A 19,514-nucleotide genomic window follows, 5' to 3' on the forward strand; every position below is an offset into this window, starting at 1 on the left:
GCGCACGGAATCAAAAATAAAGGACCACACAGGGGGAGAAGACGAAAAGAAGAGGATAGTAGCTCTTCTGGACACAAATCGAAATGAGAGAAAGTGATCGCTTTATATAGGGGAGAATAGAGAGAGGTCTCATAAATGCACATTAAAACAATTTCAATTAATTCAGATTTTTTTCCAACGGTTTGAAACGTTCATGCGTCATTATGTTTGATATAAAACGTTCATGCAAATTTAAATTTGAAATAAAAACGTTCATGCATAGACATAAAGTCGCCCAAAGATTTGTTTGAAGTCTTGACCCACACCCGAACCCGAGCCCGAGCCCGGCCCGGCCCGCACGCACGCACGGACGGAGGCGGCTGCGTCGTGCTTCGGTGCGAAGCACTGCGCGTGTGTGAAAATGTGTGATTGCACCAACTAGCCCATTGCCTAAGTCCTCTCCCTCGCACAAAAGTGCTAATGACCCAAGGACCACTCTAATATCAAAATTTTCAATACTTATGGAGAGGTATCATCTTTAGTTTTCCCTATGTGGGACTAAAGGTTCATTCACAAATAGTGAAAATGAGCTAGAGTCCTTAGTGACCAATAGATCCTAAGTTCCAATCCCACCAAGACCAAAAACCAAACTATTTTATAAACTCATTTTCTCTAACACCTTTGTCCCAAATTCTGTGTTAACAATCTCCCTAGAGATTCTTCTGATCATAGTCCCATGCATATAGGTTTTAATTATGAGGAAACTTGCATGCCTAGACCTTTTCATTTCATGGCTATATGGATTGAGGATCCTACTTGCAGAGACATTATAGCTAACTCTTGGTTTGTCAATGTTATAGGATCTCCAGCCTATAAACTAAAAGCTAAGCTTCTTAGCACTAAAAAAGGTTTTAGAGTGATGCAGGGCATACTACAATTCCAGAAGATTCCGCTTAGATGTTTGGCTTCCATGGTTTCCTAGTTTCAGTCTTTCTTATTTTTAGGATTCTTTTAGATTTCCTTTTAGTTTTTTGTTTCCTAGTTTAGTTATTCTTCAAGCCTATATAAAGGCTAGATTAAGTCTTGTAAGAGCTATCTATTACTCAATCAAATTATTAAACACAAAACTTATCTTTCTCTTCTTGCTTGAATTCTCTTCTCTTCTTGCTTATAGCAATTTAGTATTGCTTTCTTTTACCTTGTTCCACATTAGTTGGTATCAACCGCTTAGTTTTAGGTTTTCATCTTATAATTTGATCCTTTACATCGCTTCCGCAACACTTTTCAGTCCTTTTTTTTAGTTCCTTTTCGTATTCAAAAAAAAAAATAAATAAATAATATGACTGCTCAACCAGTTACTCTAGCAGAAATCGAAGCTCTCATCAAATCTCATACCGAGATTTTGGCAAAAAACATTACTGAAGCTCTTGAGAAGTCCATGGAGGAAAAATTAGGGTTAAGAGATACCAAGCTTGAAACCATGCAGAATTAACTTTTGAAGGTTGCAAAACATATAAATCTAGATTTCGATATGCCTGAGCTTGTAGACTTAGAAGGAAAAACTAAAAAAGATATACTTCAGTTTTTACAGAATAATGAAGTACCTGAAGATGTATTGCGTACTTTAAACATTAAGAAACCGTATGAAGGTTTCATAGGTCATTCAAAGAAGAAGATAGTTTCTCCTACACTTGACAGTGACGATGAAGATGAACGTGAGAACGATCTAGAGAAGAATTGGATTGAAGAACGACGTTTAAAAACTGGTCACAACCCTTACAGTTCTTTACCAGAATATAAACAAAAAGCTGATATTCCCAACTTCTCTGTAAATTTTCGTATTGACGAACTAACTGATTGGTTCTTTGAGGTAGAAGCTTTTTTCGAATTCATGGAAGTCCCTGAAGATTCTAAGGTTAAACTTGTGACATACAAACTCAAAGGAGGAGCTGCAGCCTGGTGGGATAAGATCTGTGATGATCGTAGAAACGCTAACAAACCGAAAATATGTACTTGGAAACGTATGAAAACTTTGATCAGGGATAAGTTCTTACCTAGAGACTTTATGCAACAACTTTTCATCAAATTACAAAACATTCAGCAGGGGGCACGAACTGTTGAAGAATATGTGTCAGATTTTTATAATTTGGTCGCACGAAATCAACTCAAAGAATCTGAAGAACAGTTAGTTGCAAGATTCATTGAGGGACTGAATAGATTAATACAAAATGGTATGACTCATTCAGTTTTTACTATGGTCGAAGTTGTGCAACAAGCTATTAAGATAGAAAATCGTCTTATTCGTTCTTCTAGGATTTATCCATCCAGACAAGGGCGTTATCAAAATACTTACAGGGGTACTAATTCATCTCAAAACTTTTCTCCAGATACTATTTTGAATATTCCCAGGCCTCCTTATGATGATGTTAGCCATTCACATCGACAACCTAGCCATATTGGGCCTTATACTCCACCTCTGGCTACACCTATCTTAGCCAATCTAGTTGATCTTCAGCCGGGTCAGCAGTCTCACTCTCTGCAACCAACTCCTCCTACTACAGGGAATCGGTTTCATAACAGGAAACAACAATTTCCACCGCAACAGCGAGCTAATAATGCTTATACAAAATTTCGTGGAGATAAGTGCAATAAATGTCAGCAATCGGGGCACACTTCTAGTGATTGTCGGAAATTCAATGCTTTGATTGGTGAACCTCAGTTCATTAATGAAGTCACTGGTGCGCTTAATGAGTTCGAAGATGAAGACTCACCTGGTGATGACGACGAGTTTGTTGGGATGATTCGTCCATTATTTCTTACTCAACAATGCAAGTCTCAGAGACACAGTATTTTTAAATCAAGATGTTATATTGGGGGTAAAATCTGCAAGATGATAATTGATAGTGGCAGTGTGGATAATTATATTGCTGATCACGTAGTTAAGAAGCTTGAACTACCAGTAACTTCTCATCCAGAACCTTACACTGTAGGATGGGTTAATGCCTCTAGCACACAGAAGATTACTCTTCAGTGTTATGTGTCATTCTCTTTTGAGGGTTATGAAGACACAGTTCTATGTGATGTCATTAATATGACGGCAACCCATCTTCTTCTTGGCAGACCTTGGCAATACGATCTTCACGCGGTTCACAATGGATTCGAGAATACTTACACTTTTGTTCATAATGGGAAAACCAAGGTTCTTAGTCCATCCAATTCCACTTCAAACTCTTGTGCGCAGACTGATGCTGTCGTAGCCACTGTTATTCGTTCTTTGCACCCACAACATTCTTTACATTCCCATGAAGATTCTAAGCCTATGATTGAGTTGCCTGCAAAGGTGAAGCCCTTATTATTTCAATATAATGTTTTTTTCCAGATGAACTACCAACTGCATTACCTCCTTTACGGAATATTCAACACTGCATCGATTTTATTCCTGGAGCCTCTTTACCAAACCAAGCACACTATCGCTTGAGTCCTGCTGAGCATGAGATATTACAGGGACAGGTAAATGATTTGCTTACAAAGGGTTTGATACGACCTAGCAACAGTCCTTGTGCCAGTCCTGCCTTCTTGGTTAGTAAAAAAGACAATGGATGGAGGATGTGTATCGATTGCAGAGCATTAAATCGCATCACCATTCCTTATAGATTTCCGATCCCGCGTATTGATGATATGATTGATTTACTGTCGGGCTCTATTATTTTTACTAAGTTGGATTTACGCAGTGGTTACCACCAAATACGCATTCGAGGTGGAGATGAGTGGAAAACACATTCAAGACACGTGAAGGTTTATATGAATGGCTGGTCATGCCATTTGGGTTATCTAATGCACCTAGTACTTTTATGCGACTTATGAATCAGGTTCTCCAACCCTTTCTCAGTAAATTTGTTATTGTCTATTTTGATGACATACTAATTTTTAGTCGCAGTGAGCCAGAACACCTCCAACATCTTTCACAAGTGTTTCAAGTTCTTGCTGACAACTCTTTATATGTTAATTTGAAGAAGTGTACCTTCATGGCTTCTTCAGTAACATTTTTGGGATATGTGATTTCTACTGATGGTATTCATGTCGATCCTTCTAAAGTTCAAGCAATTGAAGATTGGCCAGTTCCTATCTATTCGTGATGTTCGTAGTTTTCATGGTTTGGCTTCTTTCTATCGAAGATTTGTGAAGAACTTTAGCTCTATTTCTGCACCTTTGACTGACTGTCTCAAGAAGGAGAAGTTTGAGTGGACGGAAGCAATGGATAAAAGTTTATTATTCTTAAAGAAAAGCTTTGTACGGCACCAATTCTTGCACTTCCGAATTTCAACAAGCCTTTTGAAATAGATTGTGATGCATCTGTTGTTGGTATTGGTGCAGTATTATCACAGGAGGGTCATCCAATTGCATATTACAGTGAGAAGAATTCAGATGCACAAAAGAAATGGTCTACATATGAATTAGAGTTATTGGCTCTTGTTCAATCTCTTAAGCAGTGGCATACTTATCTTATACATAGGGAATTTGTTGTCAACACTGACAACCATGCTTTGAAGTTTTTGAATACTTCTGCTAAAGTTAACAGAATGCATGATCGATGGCTTTCCACACTCAACAAATACACTTTCTCCGTGAGACATAAAAGTGGCAAATTGAATCAAGTTGCTGATGCCTTAAGTAGAAGAAGTCATCTATTAACAACAATTCGTAATGAGAGTTATGCATTTGACTATATCAAAGACATTTATCCAGAAGATGAAGATTTTGGCAAGCTATAGGATCAATGCAGTTCTCAAACTCATGGGGTTGATGATTTTCTTATACAAGAAGGTTTTCTTTTTAAAGGGAATCGATTATGTATTCCTCAAGGGTCTTTACGTTTACATCTTATGCGAGAATTACATGGCAGTGGTCTTGGTGGTCATTTTGGGAGAGATAAAACCATTGCCCTGATTGAAGAAAGATATTTCTGGCCATCTTTGAAACGTTATGTACAAAAGTTCGTACAAAAATGCATGGTCTGTCAGAGAGCAAAGGGTACAATTCAAAATACCGGGTTGTATACTCCTTTACCAGTTCCTGATGCACCTTGGGTTGATATAAGTATGGATTTTATACTTGGTTTACCTCGTACTGCTAGAGGTAATGATTCTGTTGTGGTCGTAGTTGATCGTTACTCTAAAATGGCTCACTTCATAGCTTGTAAGAAATCAACTGACGCTTCTAATGTTGTTTCTTTGTTCTTTACAGAAGTAGTAAGATTGCATGGGGTTCCAAAGTCTATCACTTCTGACAGAGATACCAAATTTTTGAGTTATTTCTGGAAAATTTTATGGATGCGCTTAGGCACAGTTTTACAATTCAGCACAACTTCACATCCGCAAACTGATGGACAGACTGAGGTTGTTAATAGATCACTTGGGAATTTGATTAGAGCTAAGTGTCTGGATAATAGTAAGCAGTGGGATGTGTTATTGCCACATATGGAATTCGCTTTCAACACTTCTGTGAATTGTTCTACTGGGAAAACTCCATTTGAGATTGTGTACTCTAAAGTACCTAATCATACTCTTGATTTGGTAGCCTTACCCACCACACAGAGTACAAACACTGCAGCCGACTCTTTTGTAGACAAAGCAACTGAATTACATAATGAAGTAAAATCTAAACTGGAGAAGTCCAATTCTAAATATAAAGAGGATGCTGATAAACACAAGAGGTTTAAAACCTTCAAGGAAGGGGAGCTCGTGATGAAACATCTAAGAAAATAGAGATTTCCAGTGGGTACTTATAACAAAACCAAGATGAAGAAATATGGTCCTTTCAAGGTTTTAAAGAAGCTCAATGATAATGCTTATGTTATTGATCTACCAAATGATTGGAATGTCTCCAACACATTTAATGTTCAAGAGATTTTTACATTTCATGGCGACAATGAACTTCTGGTTTGTTTGGATAACTCGAGGACGAGATTTACTCTAGAAGGGGGGACTGATGCAGGGCATACTACAATTCCAGAAGATTCCGCTTAGAGGTTTGGCTTCCATGGTTTCCTAGTTTCAGTCTTTCTTATTTTTAGGATTCTTTTAGATTTCCTTTTAGTTTTCTGTTTCCTAGTTTAGTTATTCTTCAAGCCTATATAAAGGCTAAATTAAGTCTTGTAAGAGCTATCTATTACTCAATCAAATTATTAAACACAAAACTTATCTTTCTCTTCTTGCTTGAATTCTCTTCTCTTCTTGCTTATAGCAATCTAGTATTGCTTTCTTTTACCTTGTTCCACATTATAGAGATTGGAAGAAAATCCTCTTTTGGTAATATTCAAACTGATATATCTACCATTAGGAAAGATTTGTTAGAGTTACAGATTTCTGATCCCACTGATTCTATTACTACTGCTAGACTTAAAACTAGATTAGAGTACCTTTATACCTTGGAGGAACTCTACTGGAAAGATAAGTCTAGAGAAGTATGGCTCATTGAAGGTGACAAAAACACACCTTATTTTCATAGAGTCACTCTTTTCAGGAGAAAGAGGAATGCTATCAGCTGGATCAAGGATTCCTCTAATGCTATCCTAACTGATAGAGATAATATTGGGAATTCTTTCTTAGATTATTTCAAAAATCTTTACTCTTCCCAACCCCAACAATTCCAGGATGAAATTTTAAATGATCTACCTGTTAAATTTTCTGCTGAGGATAATGATACTCTAAGTCTCCCTTTCACTGCTGAGGAAATAAAAAATGTTGTTTTTCAAATGGGAGGTAAAAAAGCCACAGGACTAGATGGTTTTACAGGCTTATTTTACCAAAAACATTGGAATATTGTGGGTGAAGTTGTTGTTGATATGACCCACACCTGCTTCAGAACAAAGCATATAGTTAAAGTCTTCAATCATACCAACATAGCTCTTATTCCCAAAGTTCCTCTAGCTGAATTAGTCAGTCAATACAGACCCATAGGATTATGTAATTTCATTTACAAAATTCTTTTCAAAACTCTTGCTAACAGGCTTAAACCCTTTATGGATAACATCATATCCCAAAACCAAAGTGCCTTCATACCTAAGAGGAGTATTTCTGATAATATTCTCCTTGCTAGTGAAGCCATATATTCTGTAAATCATAATGACAAAGTTGAGGGCACTGCTGCCATTAAACTTGATATGTCAAAAGCTTATGATAAATTGGAATGGTCCTTTCTAGAAAAAGTTTTGAGAAGAATGGGGCTAGCTGAAAATTGGATTAAACTCATAAATCAGTGTGTTTCTACTGTCTCCTATTCTGTTCTTTTAAATGGTAGTCCTACTGGTTTCTTTCAACCTGAGAGAGGTCTAAGGCAAGGGGATCCTTTATCCCCTTACCTATACATCATCTGTGCCGAGGCTCTATCTTCTTACATAGATAGCCTCCAAAGAAATGGAACTCTTAAGGGTATCAAAATCTGTAAAATTTCTCCACAAATGACTCATCTACTGTTTGCTGATGATTGTCTTCTTTTCTCTTCTGCTACTACTGAAAATTTGACTGTTATAAAAGGTTATCTTCAAAAGTACTGCCTTGCCTCTGGGCAGGAAATTAATTTTGATAAATCTGGTATTCTTTTTAGTAGGAAAATCCCTGAACATAGGAAAGCCCTTTTGGGTGAGAAGTACCTTGGTACTCCTACTATTTTCAAAGCTTCTAAAATCCAAACTCATATGGGAATCCTTCAAGCTAAGCTATCCCCTTGTACCAGATGGGGGCTTTTCTCATCCCAAAGCACCTCTGCAGACAGATGGATGCCCATCTCTGCAAATTCTGGTAGGGGGAATCTCTTGACCCAAAAGATAGAAATCTCCATCTTTTGGGTTGGGATATTCTGTGCTCCCCTAAATCTGAAGGTGGTTTGGGCTTCAGAAAAGCTGAGCTAAATAATCTTGCCATGTTAGCTAGGAATGCTTGGAAAATTGAAAACCATGATTGCATGTTGGCTAAGATTTTAAAAGTTAGATATTTTCCTAGGACTGATTTTCTGAATGCCAAATGTCCTGATAAATGCTCTTGGACCTGGAAATGCCTTCATGCTATAAAGGAGTTGATTAAACCCTTTGTTTCCTGGATTGTTGGGGATGGAAAGTTTATCGACCCCTGGTGTGATAAATGGATTCCAAATTTGGGTTCTGCTACTCCCAACCCTCTCACCCCTCAGGACCCTATCATAAAAGTTGATCACTTCATTGATAAACATACTAGAACATGGAATGTTTCTAGACTCTGTACCCACTTTGATGATGCTTCTGTTAAGAAGATCGTCACTATTCCCTTAAGCCAGCACTGCACTCCTGACAGGAGGGCTTGGGACCTATCGAAGAATAGTAAATTTTCTTCAAAATCCGCTTACTTGGGCCTCAGAGGCATTAATCCCTCTCCATGTAAGACTCTTTGGTTACATATCTGGAAGATTAGAGTTCCTCACAGAGTTCAACTCTTCCTTTGGAAAGCTGCTAAAAATACTCTTCCAGCTAGAACTGTCCTTCATACCAGAATGCCCATGCATTCTGTTGAATGTGCCAGATGCAAGGATCCTCATGAAAACATTATGCATACTTTGGTTCTGTGTCCTTTTGCTTCTAAGGTTTGGTTCTTGTCAAGTTTTTGCATAAACACTTCTTTCTTTACTCAATAAAAACTTTTCAGCAGTGGCTTACTTTATGGCTTCTGGAGCAAAACTCTAGATTGCCTGATGATGCTCAACAACTCTTTGTTGCTATCCTGTGGTGCCTCTGGACCAGTAGAAATAACTTGGTCTTTCAAAATGTGTCTGAAAATCATAAGTCTGCCATAGAAAGAGCTAGGGCAATGCTCCTTACTAGGAAAAATACTTTTGTTGCTACCCTTTCAAATCCCATAGCTCTAAATCAGAAAAGGATGTCCCCTTTGGTTGGTTGGATCAAATGTAACACTGATGGAGCTTTTGATGACATCTCTGGAGATAATGGTGTAGGATATGTGATGAGAAATTCTACTAGCAAAGCCTCTTTATGTGCTGCCATGGTTTTTGAAGTTTCGTCTGCAGAAGAAGCTAAAGCCAGAGCCATCTGGGGAGTTCTCAAGAAAGCAGTGGAACAGAAGATGACCCATATCATCATTGAAAGTGATGCTAAGAAGCTGGTGGAAATTATCTTTGGGTTCTTTTGATGGTGATTCTAGGACAAATGCCATATTTAAAGACATTCAGTTACTTGCCTCTAATTTAATAGCTTGTATCTTTAGTTTTCAACCTAGAATCTGTAATACCGTTGCTCATGTGTTAGCTCAATGGGCTAAACGTAAGAAAACTTCTATGTACTGGTCTATGCTTCCTGCTTGGCTAGCTCCAGCAGTTGAGGGAGACTATTAGCCTTGCTGAAGGCCTTTGCTTGCAAACTGTTTTGGTGATAAATCCATGAGTGTGGGTTCGTGGAATCAAAACTTTTAGATATTGATTTCATATCACCAAAATTATGCTGAAAACTGTGGAACATTTCAGGTACTGGCGCAGAACCAGGATCAAAACTAAAACAGAAGAAGATACAGTTCTCTCCAGTTCTAAGCAACAGGTTTGGCTGTCTTGAGTACTATTCTGTATTCTGTAACCACCAACACACAAGCATGATCTCGCTCAAAATGCTCTAGTCTGACTTGCTCAGCTGCTTGGACTGGTCTTGCTTCAGTTTCTTCACTCTTGTGCAAAGACTGCCTCTGCTGGAACCATGGATTGATAGAATTCGCGTTGATAGAGACTGCAACGTGACCTCCATTTTCAAGGAAATATGAAGCATTCAGAGCTAAGATCCTAGCCTGCAGCCTGCAGGTAGCTGGTAACTGAATGTGCATTTGACACAATCACAAGAGGCAGCTATACAATTGGTAACCACTTGAACTTCTTTCAACAACAATAATATCAGTGACTGGTTTCCTTACTGAACTTACCAGCATTTCACAAGCTGCACAACATAAGCTAGGTAAAAATAAATAAAAATCTAAGGAAGAACATGTTATAGTAATTGAAATCGGAAAAATACCACATCAGAAACTCGACTTCACATCACCCAAAATGTCTGAAAGGGAATCCGAGTATGTAGGATCATATGCTAGTCATCGTAGGTGCAACCAAAATCCGTAGATTTGGCATGGAAACAATACTAAAAAGACAGATCATAAATAACCCAGTGGAAAGAGTTGATATAGATTAAATACTCGGAAATTGAAACAATTGAAGGTTACAAGTCGGACAAAAGCATCAAGATAAACAAAAGTGTAAGACATAATATACCTAAAGGGCATTAAGATAAACAAACCTATAAAATATATCGCATCAGAAACTTGATTTTACATCACCCGTAAAGGGAAACCCGAGTATATCTTGTCATATGCTAGTTGTCATAAATGTAAACCAAAACGACTAACCAAGTCAACAGGTACACCAACATGGTCACTGAAATTGCTCAAGGTCCCAAGGACCATAAACAAAAACTCGAAAACACATTCGAAAATAAAACAGCACTACAGAGAGATGATGTATTTTATATTAACAAAAAAATGAAGAAACACAAACAGCAAAAACGATATTCACAACTATGAAATAAAAAAAGAAGGTTAACCTGGAGTACAAAATTTGATACAGCAATGGTGTACATAAAAGGTAAATTACACACAACATATGAAAAAGATAAATTTTCACATACTGCATACTGCACAATTCATATAAGTAGAGCACACACCTGCTCAGGTTGAGCAACATCAGAAAAAATAACATCAACCATTCCAACCAACATTCTGATTCTATACTTAGAAGAATGCATAGCATCTTCAGTGGTGGGTATAACATTTATACGCTTCTTTGCCATGTTAACTAAATCCCTTCCACTTCTATCCATAACTCCACAGCATAGACAACACCAGTAGGTACAACAAGGTGTTGATAGCTCTCTACTGCAATTCATCATCGCTAATAACAGCTCCATATTTTCTGACTTCGGCAATAATCAAAGAATGTAGGGTAGTTGAACATAAGGGACAGAATTACTCCATAATTGACTTCGGCAATCAGTGAGTGGCCTTATCCCTAAATTCCAAGTTATAATTACTGACCAAGTTGATGGATATTTATGCAGAAGTAGAGAATGCGGTTGTAAAGGGGATCCAAGTGCAGCAACCAGTGCAACCTGCTGCGGTAAAGTTTTCTTAGCCAGGGTAGAGATGAAACCCATTCATAATCATAATTTCTTTATTCTATTTTAGCTGTTCTCCATGGAATTTGTACTCTTGGGAGAAAGAAATAGTATTGCCTTTCAAAGGCAGTAAGAAGAATGTTGATGAACTAATTACAGATAATTTTTAGTGGGGGGCAGCTTCAAATTCCTGCAATGGTTACTCGATAACTGACTCCGTGCACAGGGAAATCAGTTTTAGAATCCACGGCCTTTTGAACTTGACTAGTATAGCTATAGGCTGTTGGGGAACTTCTTTGTAGACTGAAAGTTTATTTGAAAGAGTGGCCCGAAGAAAGAAACAGACTTAGGGTTGTGTGTTGGGAATTCCAGATTTTATTGTCAGGGTGAAAAATATAGTGAGACTTGTTCTGAAGCGGAATAATTGGGGAACCAGGTAATATATTTATCACACCAAACCTCAGAGTAAACAAAGAGAAGCAAACACAATCTCAGAATACTTATTTTGAGAGATTAGAAGGTCCTATTATCCCATAAGCTTACAGTGGTTCATTCCAAGATGGTAACATGTTTTACGATAAGCATGGAGATGCTAGAGAGTCTACATAAGTAGAACTACTTTATACAATAAGCATAACAAAAGTAACATATATTCCTGAACATACCAAGGTAAACAGACAGCAAAACTAATAGAAAAAGAAAGACAGTAAAAGTAACATACATACCAAAAGCCCATCCATGAAGGTGCTGCATCACAACGATGGTATACAGAGACGGATCTAGCTTTCTGCTTCTTTTATGCTTCTACAAAACCTACTCATATTAACCGTCTCCTTCTTGAAGTTTTTTTTATCAGCTTATTGTAATACTGCCTGCTCTACAACTTCATGGCTTGCACCACAAATAGATTTAACCGAAACCAGACTACCAACATAAGTGTGCGCATTTTCCAGCGCCTGATAACTACTTGTGTCCAAAAACCTAGCATTTCAATTCATTGGGTTATACAAGATTAAATCCCCATTATACGGGTCAACACAGTTCAAAGGCTAACCAAATAATAAGATATCACCATTCTTGAAAGATTGTACAGGCCTCAGAAGCTCGATATCTTCTTTTAGCCTGCTAACGGTGAAAAGTTTAGTCCAAGATTCTATTACACCATAATTCTGCATAACCCATACATCTACGTTCCCATCACTAACGTACCAAGATAAGCAAAGTTTACCATCCAACAATCCAATAGATGTCTTATAATACTTATCACCTTCAGGTGCACCACACAGAGGTATCGGTAGTTGCATTTCCCTGAATTTCTCATCCCCGACATCGAAAGAAAGTATAACCCTAATAGTGTTTTCACCTCTGTTGCAGGGATCTACCAGCCAATGCAGAACTCCATTTGCTCTTCCAAGTAGAGAAAACACATAATGAATATTCTCGAGTGCTCTCATGGAATCTGTTCCTAGAGTATATACTCTAACTTGAGAAACCCTATCACTCCCACCAGTAATAATTTTAACTACTTTGTAATCCCCGGTCTTGCAATCGTAACCAAACCCATGTGCTGGAACAGAAAATACAGATTGAGTTTGTGGAGGTAAATCCGGTATTTCTGCTATTTTTTTATACTCGTTAGTAATTGGGTTCCAAATGCATAACAGTTCAAGATCAGACCGGAGGCAAAACAATCCATTACAAATACCAAGGATACGAATATAACATTTCCAGTAGTGAAATGGACAGTGATATTCAACAGACATATCAAATGTAGAAGTGGTAATGTTGTAATCAAGAGAAGGGAACGAAGCAGTATAAGGTTCATCTGAATTGTATAAAGTTGGTTTTTGTTTGGAAAGGATGATACTAAAATGTTTCAGTTGATTAGAATGATTAGTATGAATTTTAATAAAATCAGGGTTCGTGAAATGATTGCACCAATTCTTGGATACACACCTGCATCGCAAGACGGACTTGACTGGTAACCATGTGAGGATGTCCATCAGAATCCCCTCTGGAAGAAATTTCCACTTCTCGATCATCGCCATTGCTGCTGCTCAAATAGTTTTTTTTTTTTTTTTACTTCAATGCCTTTCTTTCGCCCTGTTGTACTCTTCTTATATGGATCATTTTTACCCTAATTCTCATTTGTTTCAGTCAACTGTCTTCAAGTAAATATATTGACTACAGACTCAAATACGGAGATGATTTTTTCTTTTTCTTTTGGAGGTGTAAGGTTAAATTGTATTAAAAAAAAATTGTTGACCCCGTTTAACTTTTTTTTTTCTTTTTTATATACTAAATAGAATTTCATCCGATAACTTTAAACCTTACGATAGTCATTCTTTACCAGAGAAAATATATAATCTGGAAAGTTATCTAAGAATTGAAAATTTGTCGCTTCATGTCTAGTTTTTTGTGCTAGCTCATAATATTTTGGTTGTACTAATGAACCTGCATATCATTTCCGGTTATTGATTTGACTGTAGCTTCACAATCCATCTCAAAAGTTTCCTTTGTTATTCAAAGCTCCTCAATCCAGTCCACACCTACCTCCATTGCTTTGCATTCAAAATACTCAGCCCCATATTCTTCTTCCACATCTTCATTGAAGCATGGACCTTTAGCTCCTAAGCAGTTACCAGCAAAACTTCTAAGTATTAGTCCCACATTTCCTTTCTTGGTTTGTGTTTTATAAGAATCATCGATATTGATTTTCACAAAATCCTTGTCTGGAGGTCTCCAAGTCTTAATCTGCAAATCATTATTAAGAGAAGAAGTATGTCGATTGTTCAAATAACACGCTGATCATACAAATGATTAATTTTGGCTACAGTTGTCTGCAGATTAGGCTTTTACTAGACACCTATCTTTCCAGATGTACCAGACTGCACACATGAACTTGCATATCAAATTCTCATTACTAAAAATAAAGCAGAAATGTTATGAATTTCTTAATGAAACCATCTTATAGTCCAGTGTTCAAAATCAGTATGATGTTCCTTAATGGCATCAATGTTAATATTCATAGCAAACCAGATGGCCCTAATATAACTACACTCCATGAAAAGGTGATTCATAGTTTCCTTATTGTTTTTACAAAAGCAACACTGAGTTTTTATGCCTGGTTTATATCTTGCAATCCTAGTTCTGATAGGAATTATTTTTTTAATACATTTCCAGACAAAAATTTGAACTCTATGTGAAGAGACAGTACAGATCGCAGGAACAGTTCAGTTGAGCCAATACAGGAAAAATTGATACCACCTGCTATGTCTACTTATTCTTTGTGTTGTGATGCTTCTTTTAAAGACGTTTCTTCCATTAATCATACAGGAGTAGGACTAATCCTTCGCAATTCTGCAGGTGCATATGAACAAGGAAGATGCATCTATGAACATGGACACCTAGACGCAAAACATGCAGAAGTAGAATGGATGATGCAGGCTATATTGTGGGCGGAAGAACTCAACCTGCAGCGAGTATGCTTTGAGATTGATGCTGAGAATGTAGCAGCAACAACCAAAGGAGATTACCAGAAAGTCAGATGGGAAATACAACTACTGATCTTAGATATTATTCATTTATTTGGTAAACATCCATTATGGACTTGCAGGTCCATCAATAGGAAGTTCAATAAACCAGCGGATAAGCTGGCTAAGCACTCTCGTATTTTTCAAATTAGTAGAAGTTGGCCTCAGTATCCACCAAACTTCATAGTAGATGCATTACAGGCTGATATGTACGATGTTACTGGTTCCAACATCTAATAAAATTCTTTCTTTCTATCAAAAAAAAAAGTTGAACTCTATGTGGAAATTTAAATTTCCACAAATTTTTCTAGACATTAGTAGGAGTGGTACTACCCGCAACAATGAAATTAACATCATTTGTACAAATAATACACTCTTAACTGTGAATTTTCCTTTTCTATCTGGCATCCATATCATGGGGTCTTCCCCTGTATTTGGAATTCTCATACTTAAATTGAGTTAGCACACTCTTGGGGAAAAAAAGCAGTGACGATATCAGTATTCCATTGTCTAGTACCTGCTAAGAATAAATCACAGACAAAGGTAAAAATTTCATAACTAGATGATCCAACAACTGGAATAGGTCGGAAATTTAAACCAATAACCCAACAATCTAGCCAAATATTCACTTTTGTACCACATCTAACTAACCACCTAGTGTTCTGTTGAACAATTTCAAGACCAGAATATATACTCCTCCAGAGCCAAGAAAATTTATCCTTAAGTTTTTCTAAATGAAGTAAACTTCCATTTCTAGAGTATTTAGCCTTGAGAACCGGGGTCTAACAACCACACCCAATATTTCGCTTAGCAATCTGTATGGACTAACTCCAGTATACTTTTAAGAGAATCAACTAGACAGTCAGATTCAATCTTAATAAAAAGTATATCAAGGAGTTATATATCAATTTCTCGATTCAATACTTTTTCGATTCAATACTTACTCAAACAAATAAAAATCTGCGAGTCTAATTGAATATAAGAGAAATCACTTGAACGGTACCAAAGACCAATGTTCAAGTATCAATCGATATCAATCAACAACCAAAGGTTGGATTTAACAATTCATCGATTCAATGCACAACCTGTGATATTTCAATTATATAACAAAATATAATGCGGAAAAGAAATAACACAGACACCAGAAGTTTTGTTAACGAGGAAACCGCAAATGCAGAAAAACCTCGGAACCTAGTCCAGATTGAACACACACTGTATTAAGACGCTACAGACATTAGCCTATTACAAACTAATTTCCGTCTGGACTGTAGTTCAACCCCAATCAATTTCACACTGATCCAAGGTATAGTTGCGCTCCTTACGTCTCTGATCCCAGTAGGATACTACGTACTTGATTCCCTTAGATCTCACCCACAACTAAGAGTTGCTACGATCCAAAGTCGAAGACTTTAATAAACAAATCTGCATCACACATAAAAGTCTACAGGAATAGATAAATCTGTCTTCCACAAAAATACCTACGATTTTTATTCCCTCTTTTGATAAATCAAAGTGAACAGGAACCAATTGATAACCCGGACTTATATTCCCGAAGAACATCCTAGAATTATCAATCACCTCACAATAATCTAAATCGTATAATCGCGAAACTAGATATTGTGGAATCACAAACGATGAGACGAAGATGTTTGTGACTAATTTTTTATCTTGCCTATCGGAGAAATTAATCTCAAGCCAATCTTGAGATTTGACTCAAACACGATAGAAACATCAAGATCAGATCTCGCAACTACAGAGAAAATAGTTGGGTATGGCTTCACAATCCCAATGAAGTCTTAAAACCGTTAACCTACAGGGTCTCGATAGAAACCTAAGGTTAAAGGAGAATCGTCTCTAGCTTATATAACTAGTATCACACAGGAGGTGTGGGGATTAGGTTTCCCAGTTTCTAGAGTTTTCCTTTATATAGTCTTCAAATCAGGGTTTGCAATCAATGTTACCTCGGTAACAAAGCATTCAATATTCACTGTTAAATGAAAACCTGATTAGATTCAAGCAAATATCTTTCATCCGTTAGATCAAATCTTAGGTTGTTATACAGACATGAAATGTAACTTCGTCTTTGCATGATGAACACTGTGGAGTCTAGAGCTCAACTACACTTTCTATCCTAGTCCGAGACTTAGCTATTACTAGACTAGAAATTAAGACTTATAGTTTTTGCAACTAAACTTGACAAACAAGCTTGAGATAACAACGCTTGCGAGTTCGACCGAGCAGTGCTCTAATACTCATCATTACAAGCTTTCCAAACCATTTTAGTCAACAAAGCAGTATTAAAAATTTCAAGGTTTCTAAACTCTAGTCCACCTAGAGCTTTAGGAATCTGAAGTTTGTCCCAACCTATAAAATAGATGCCTTTATGACTACCATCATTTCCCGTCCAAAATTTCCTATGGATAGAATCTAACTGAGTAATAATGCTTTTAGGAATTCTAGAAACTCCCGTTTGATGAGTAGGAAGGGTCTTTAAGACATGTTTAACCATGGTTGATCTAGCTGCGTGGTCCATATTTTTTCTTTTCTAGGGAATGAGTCTGGCACTAAAATTATGAATAATAGGTTCGAATACTTTAGATTTATCTCTACCCATCAAAAGAGTCATACCTAGATATTTATCAGAGTCTTTCATTTAAGTCATATCAAGGGCTCTAGAAAGATCATTTCTAGTAGAAGGACTAATGTTGTTACTAAAGTAAATACTAGACTTACTAAAATTCGGCATCCGACAAAAAAACTTACCAAAATTATTAAGAGTATCAAGAATACCTATCACATTGTGCATAATTGCTTTGGTAAAGATGAGCATATCATCTGCAAATAAGAGGTGAGTAATTGGAGGAGCATTTCTTGCTGCTTTAAAACCAGAAATAACATGGTTAGAAGCGGCATTAAAAAGGAGTCTGGATAAGTAGTCCATGGCACTCATTAGTGGGAGAGCCATTGAAAAGAATATAATTTTTTGTTGTTGAAATACAATAGTCAATGTATATACAAAATTTCCCAGGAAAACCTATTTTCTTAAGCATTCCTAAAAGAAATGGCCATTCTAACCTATCAAAAGCTTTGGATAAATCCAATTTCAAAGCCATTGTAGCGGTATATCCTCAGCAGATGGTATTCTGATAAAAGTCTCAAATAAATCATTAGTGATGATAGTTGGGAGAATATCAAAAATATCCTCAAAAACATGTTTTATAGTAGAGCAGCTCATATGACTAAAATGAGTAACAAGAATATTAGTTATAGCATCCCTGTTATCATACCAGTTACCATGCATATCATATAAACAATCAATGTTTTCTTAAACATTCTTCTATTGGCCAGAGTATGGAAATACCTAGAATTATTATCCATGTCAATGATGAATCTGTCTCCAGATTTTTGCTTATAAAATTCAGTTTTGATACCAAACCAGAGTTCTAATTGTTTATTCAGTGAGCGTATCATGCTGAGTACTAGAAATTGGTTCATTTTGTATATTATGAAGTTGTTTCTGAAGAGCATTAATATTACTATCAATATCACCAAATTCAATCTTATTCCAATAAGAGAGTCTTTTCCTAGTTTAATTATGCTTTTCAATCAACAGATGAGAATGAGATCCTACTATATTTGAATTCCAAGCAATATCAAGTTGATTTTTAAAACCAACATGCTTAATCCACAAAAGAAAAAACTTAAATGGTTTTCATAGATTCTTTGTTACTTGTTCAGTTTGCAACATTATATGATAATGGTCAGAGTCTGCTTGAACCAGATGATATAAGTTAGCATTAGGAAATTCATTACACCACTTTGATTTCCCAATGTCATATCAATCCTAGATTTTCTAAGGCCAGTTCCAATATTATTACGAGACCAGGTAAAGTCTCTCCCTATGTAACCTAAGTCCATAAGTCCACATTCATTTATGCTGTTTTGAACAAATCTGTCATCTTGATAGAAAGAAGAACTAACATCTAGGGTATGAAGATGCACATTCAATTCTCCTATAACAAGTCAAGGTTGTATTATATTGTCACTTATTCTATCATGGAGTCCATTGAAGTTTTTTGATATATGTATAGGTTGAACCATACATAAAGGAAATCAAGACACTTGGTTTAGCAGGATGAAGATTTGCAACTACATGAATAATATTATTTGAGATATCTTGAATATCACATTGAATACCATTTTTCCACATCAAGAGAAAACCGCCAGCTAAACCTACTCTATCAATGCAAGCATGATTACAGTAATTTAGTGATTTAGCAAAATTTATCATTCGATTTTTATTAATTTTTGTCTGGAGATTGTTTTTTAATCAAAACAAAGAATTGATCTTTTGTAAACTTTTTTGCTAAGCCTTGCACATTCCAAGAAATAATCTTCATAGTTTTGCTAAAAGAATAAAGATAACTAGAAAGGTTTAAAAAGAAGAGATTTTTTGTGTATGCCTGAGTTGAGTCTCTGACACAATCATTCATGGGTGCAGTAATTATTGTTGTTGAATCATCCGATTCCATCACTGAGTTGTGTTGATGGTCCATATTAGTAGTATCATTTCCTTGCATGATGGCAGGAGGTTGGATATGACTATTGTGTGGGTTCATTGATGGCTCAACATCAAGAGTTGAGTTTCTCATTCTTTTGACATTTCTTGAACCTTCCACATTTTCTTCATCGGATAATTCCTCTTCCATGTAGTTGGTGAGACTACTTTCTTCCTTTTTGTTAATAGCTTCACTATCCTCTTTTAGTAAAGCTTCATATTCAGCAGCAGTGAGAGTATCTAAATAGAGTAA

At 36.5% G+C, this 19,514-nt stretch overlaps 3 protein-coding genes, 1 non-coding gene and 1 pseudogene across 6 annotated transcripts; 1 reads left to right on the top strand and 4 right to left on the bottom strand.

Moving 5' to 3' along the window:
• The first annotated feature begins 5,898 nt into the window (after positions 1 to 5,898).
• LOC113279836 lies at positions 5,899 to 9,357 on the top strand. Its single transcript, XM_026528488.1, has 6 exons — positions 5,899 to 5,918; positions 6,319 to 7,778; positions 7,859 to 8,256; positions 8,419 to 8,592; positions 8,655 to 9,145; positions 9,231 to 9,357. Exons 1-6 carry the CDS (start codon positions 5,899 to 5,901, stop codon positions 9,355 to 9,357), a joined length of 2,670 nt encoding a protein of 889 aa, XP_026384273.1.
• Positions 9,358 to 9,434: 77 nt separating this feature from the next.
• Positions 9,435 to 13,236, bottom strand: LOC113283141 (F-box/kelch-repeat protein At3g06240-like). Of its 3 annotated transcripts, none has more exons than XM_026532305.1 (2): positions 11,896 to 13,236; positions 9,435 to 9,943 (listed from the first exon to the last, which is right to left on the bottom strand). In XM_026532305.1, the coding sequence occupies exon 1, from the start codon at positions 13,216 to 13,218 to the stop codon at positions 12,220 to 12,222; it is 999 nt and encodes a 332-aa protein (XP_026388090.1). In that variant the 5' UTR covers positions 13,219 to 13,236; the 3' UTR covers positions 9,435 to 9,943; positions 11,896 to 12,219. The 3 variants fall into 3 exon arrangements, with proteins under 3 accessions (XP_026388090.1, XP_026388088.1, XP_026388089.1); XM_026532303.1 differs by having other exon boundaries at positions 9,435 to 11,164; XM_026532304.1 differs by having other exon boundaries at positions 9,435 to 11,167.
• On the bottom strand, positions 9,546 to 10,963 carry LOC113279837 (probable mediator of RNA polymerase II transcription subunit 36b). The gene is made up of 2 exons (XM_026528489.1): positions 10,721 to 10,963; positions 9,546 to 9,821 (listed from the first exon to the last, which is right to left on the bottom strand). Exons 1-2 carry the CDS (start codon positions 10,961 to 10,963, stop codon positions 9,546 to 9,548), a joined length of 519 nt encoding a protein of 172 aa, XP_026384274.1.
• On the bottom strand, positions 10,022 to 10,093 carry LOC113284978. Its single transcript, XR_003328499.1, has one exon. It is a non-coding gene; the product is annotated as a small nucleolar RNA snoR60 (small nucleolar RNA).
• Positions 10,311 to 10,375, bottom strand: LOC113284979 (annotated as a pseudogene).
• Positions 13,237 to 19,514: the final 6,278 nt, after the last annotated feature.

This window comes from Papaver somniferum, chromosome 5, assembly GCF_003573695.1.
Source record: "Papaver somniferum cultivar HN1 chromosome 5, ASM357369v1, whole genome shotgun sequence".
Lineage (NCBI taxonomy): Eukaryota > Viridiplantae > Streptophyta > Magnoliopsida > Ranunculales > Papaveraceae > Papaver > Papaver somniferum.